Genomic DNA, 2,296 nt, shown 5'->3' with positions numbered 1-2,296 from the left:
GCAGACACAGAAGTCAAAGCTCAGCTCTCCTTGAAGTTCAGCTTCTCAGTCACTCCCAATTTCTGTGGACAAATAGGTAAACGTGCAGCAAAGGAAAATGGAATTAGATGATAAAACAAGAAATACACATACTGTCTGGAAAAGCTCATGCATGTGATTAGCTGAACACTGGGATTCAGGCATGTCACATGACCTCCATAGAGAAAGGGAGTTTCCCAACCTCAGGAAGCAGCTGCTCACAAAGCTATAGCTATGGAAGGAGTTTTATGTTCACCAGGAATGAGGTCCACACAGTAGTGCTGACTTCACAAATAATGAGCACTGCAAAGCAATGTCACTGCTCTCTTAGTCCCAGATGCGGAGAATTGAGTTGAAATGAACATGAAAATGAGTCTTTATAGAGAAAGGGATAAAGGGGATGATTTGAAAATGATATGATTTAATAACAATTTCCCCAACATTAACATTATGATCTGATTCCTCCAGAAAATTAACAAAGAACCCAGGACCTGACAAATCCAGGCTCCACTACAGAGCTTGCTATTAAGCAGGAAGACATGCAAATGGGCCCTCTCTCTGCTCATGAAAAGCAGCCCAGTCCTGACCTTACAGCTCAGACAGAGGAGCTCAGCTGTGGATCCCAAGACTTCACTCAGGGATCAGCATGGAGTTGGGGCTGAGCTGCATTTTCCTTGTTGCTATTTTAAAAGGTAATTTATGGAGAGCGGTAGATGCTGATTGTGTGAGTGGACATTAATCTGAGGGACAGTGCACATGTGTGATGATTTCTTGACCAGGATTTTTTGTGTGTTTTCAGGTGTTCAGTGTGAGGTGCAGCTGGTGGAGTCTGAGGGGAGCCAGGTGAAGCCTGGAGGGTCCCTGAAACTCTCCTGTGTAGCCTCTGGATTCACCTTCAGTGACTACTGGATGGACTGGGTCTGCCAGGCTCCTGGCAAGGGGCTGGAGTTCGTTGGAGAAATTAAATATGATGACAGTACCACAAACTATGCACCATCCGTGAAGGGTCGGTTCACCATCTCCAGAGACAATGCCAAGAACACTCTGTACCTGCAAATAAACAGTGTGAAGTCTGAGGACACCGCCACTTATTACTGTGCTACATATACAGTGAGTGATCTCAGTGTGAACCCAGACATAAACTTCACTGTGAGGCCGCTCACGGCCACCAGACAGCGCACAGCACGCACAGAACACAGGTTCATCCCCCAGACTATGAAGGCATAACTGAGCAATCTTCTCAGCAGCTTAGGCTCCTTTCATCTTCTAGTTCCCTAGAAAGTCTCTCTAAATATTTGTGCTGTGGGTTAATGTTGTCATCAAAATATCTCCTGTGTTTCTGCTGTTATATATAAACATGGATGCTCCTGTGTCTTTTTTTTCTCTCAGATTCAAGCAGATCCTCAGTAAGATTTCTTTATTAGAGTAGCATTTATATTTAAGGGGAAATCAAGGGTAAGAAGGGGCCCATTACAGGTGCACAAATGTTACCGAGGCTCAAACCTCCCCTCCCCTCCCTGACAATGGTGCACATCAGGTTCAGACTTGATCCAGCTGTACTTTTAGCTAATTCAGTTTATTTCTCCATGAATTCCATCTCTTCTCATCATGAGATTTTTATAAATTTGTCCTTCAGGGAAGTTAGTTCAGTGTCTGTGTGGAGATGGCATTTCAAGGATGGTTTATTGTCTTCTAATTGACCTGAATATGGGATCACACCACCAGGAAGGCATTGAACATCTGCATCTGATCACATGATAATGTTCATGAGAAGTGAGATCTACTCACCTAGAAAATCTCTCACACACAATTGGACATTTCATCTAAATCTAAGAGAGATCACTTTGGGTCTGGATGTGTCACATTAGCATTGAAAGAGCCAGATCATTTCTCTAAGAGCCACAGAAATTCCAGCTGTGTCCTCTGAGAAGTTCCTCTCACTGCAAAAAACTGAGAAAGTTTGTCTTAGTAACTTTTCTGTAGCTGAGACAAAACAGCAAGACCAACTGTGATGAAGGAAACATGTAAGGAAAGAAAGAACTTAGTTGGGATTATGGTTTCCAATAATCGAGTCCATGGTTTCAAACTAAAGGCTGAGTGGCTGGAGCAGACATTGATGGCTCAAGGTTTGATCCACAAGCAGGCACAGAGAGGCACACTGACAATGCCATGAACGTGAAGAACCTTTAAGCCTTCCTCCATTGACTCACTTTCTCCAAGTAAGAGGAGGCATATCTGGGCAATATCCCTGAAGTTCTCATAGAATAACAGACAAGGA

General features: G+C 43.6%; 1 gene segment (V, D, J or C); it reads left to right on the top strand.

Annotated features, from left to right (window-relative positions):
• The first annotated feature begins 664 nt into the window (after positions 1-664).
• Positions 665-1,245, top strand: LOC113836156. The segment is given in 2 exon segments: positions 665-710; positions 818-1,245. Coding segments are annotated over 2 exon segments (474 nt in total).
• The last annotated feature ends 1,051 nt before the right edge of the window (positions 1,246-2,296 follow it).

This window comes from Cricetulus griseus, chromosome 5 (assembly GCF_003668045.3).
Source record: "Cricetulus griseus strain 17A/GY chromosome 5, alternate assembly CriGri-PICRH-1.0, whole genome shotgun sequence".
Taxonomy (NCBI): domain Eukaryota; kingdom Metazoa; phylum Chordata; class Mammalia; order Rodentia; family Cricetidae; genus Cricetulus; species Cricetulus griseus.
This window is presented reverse-complemented; position numbering and strand designations above follow the sequence as displayed.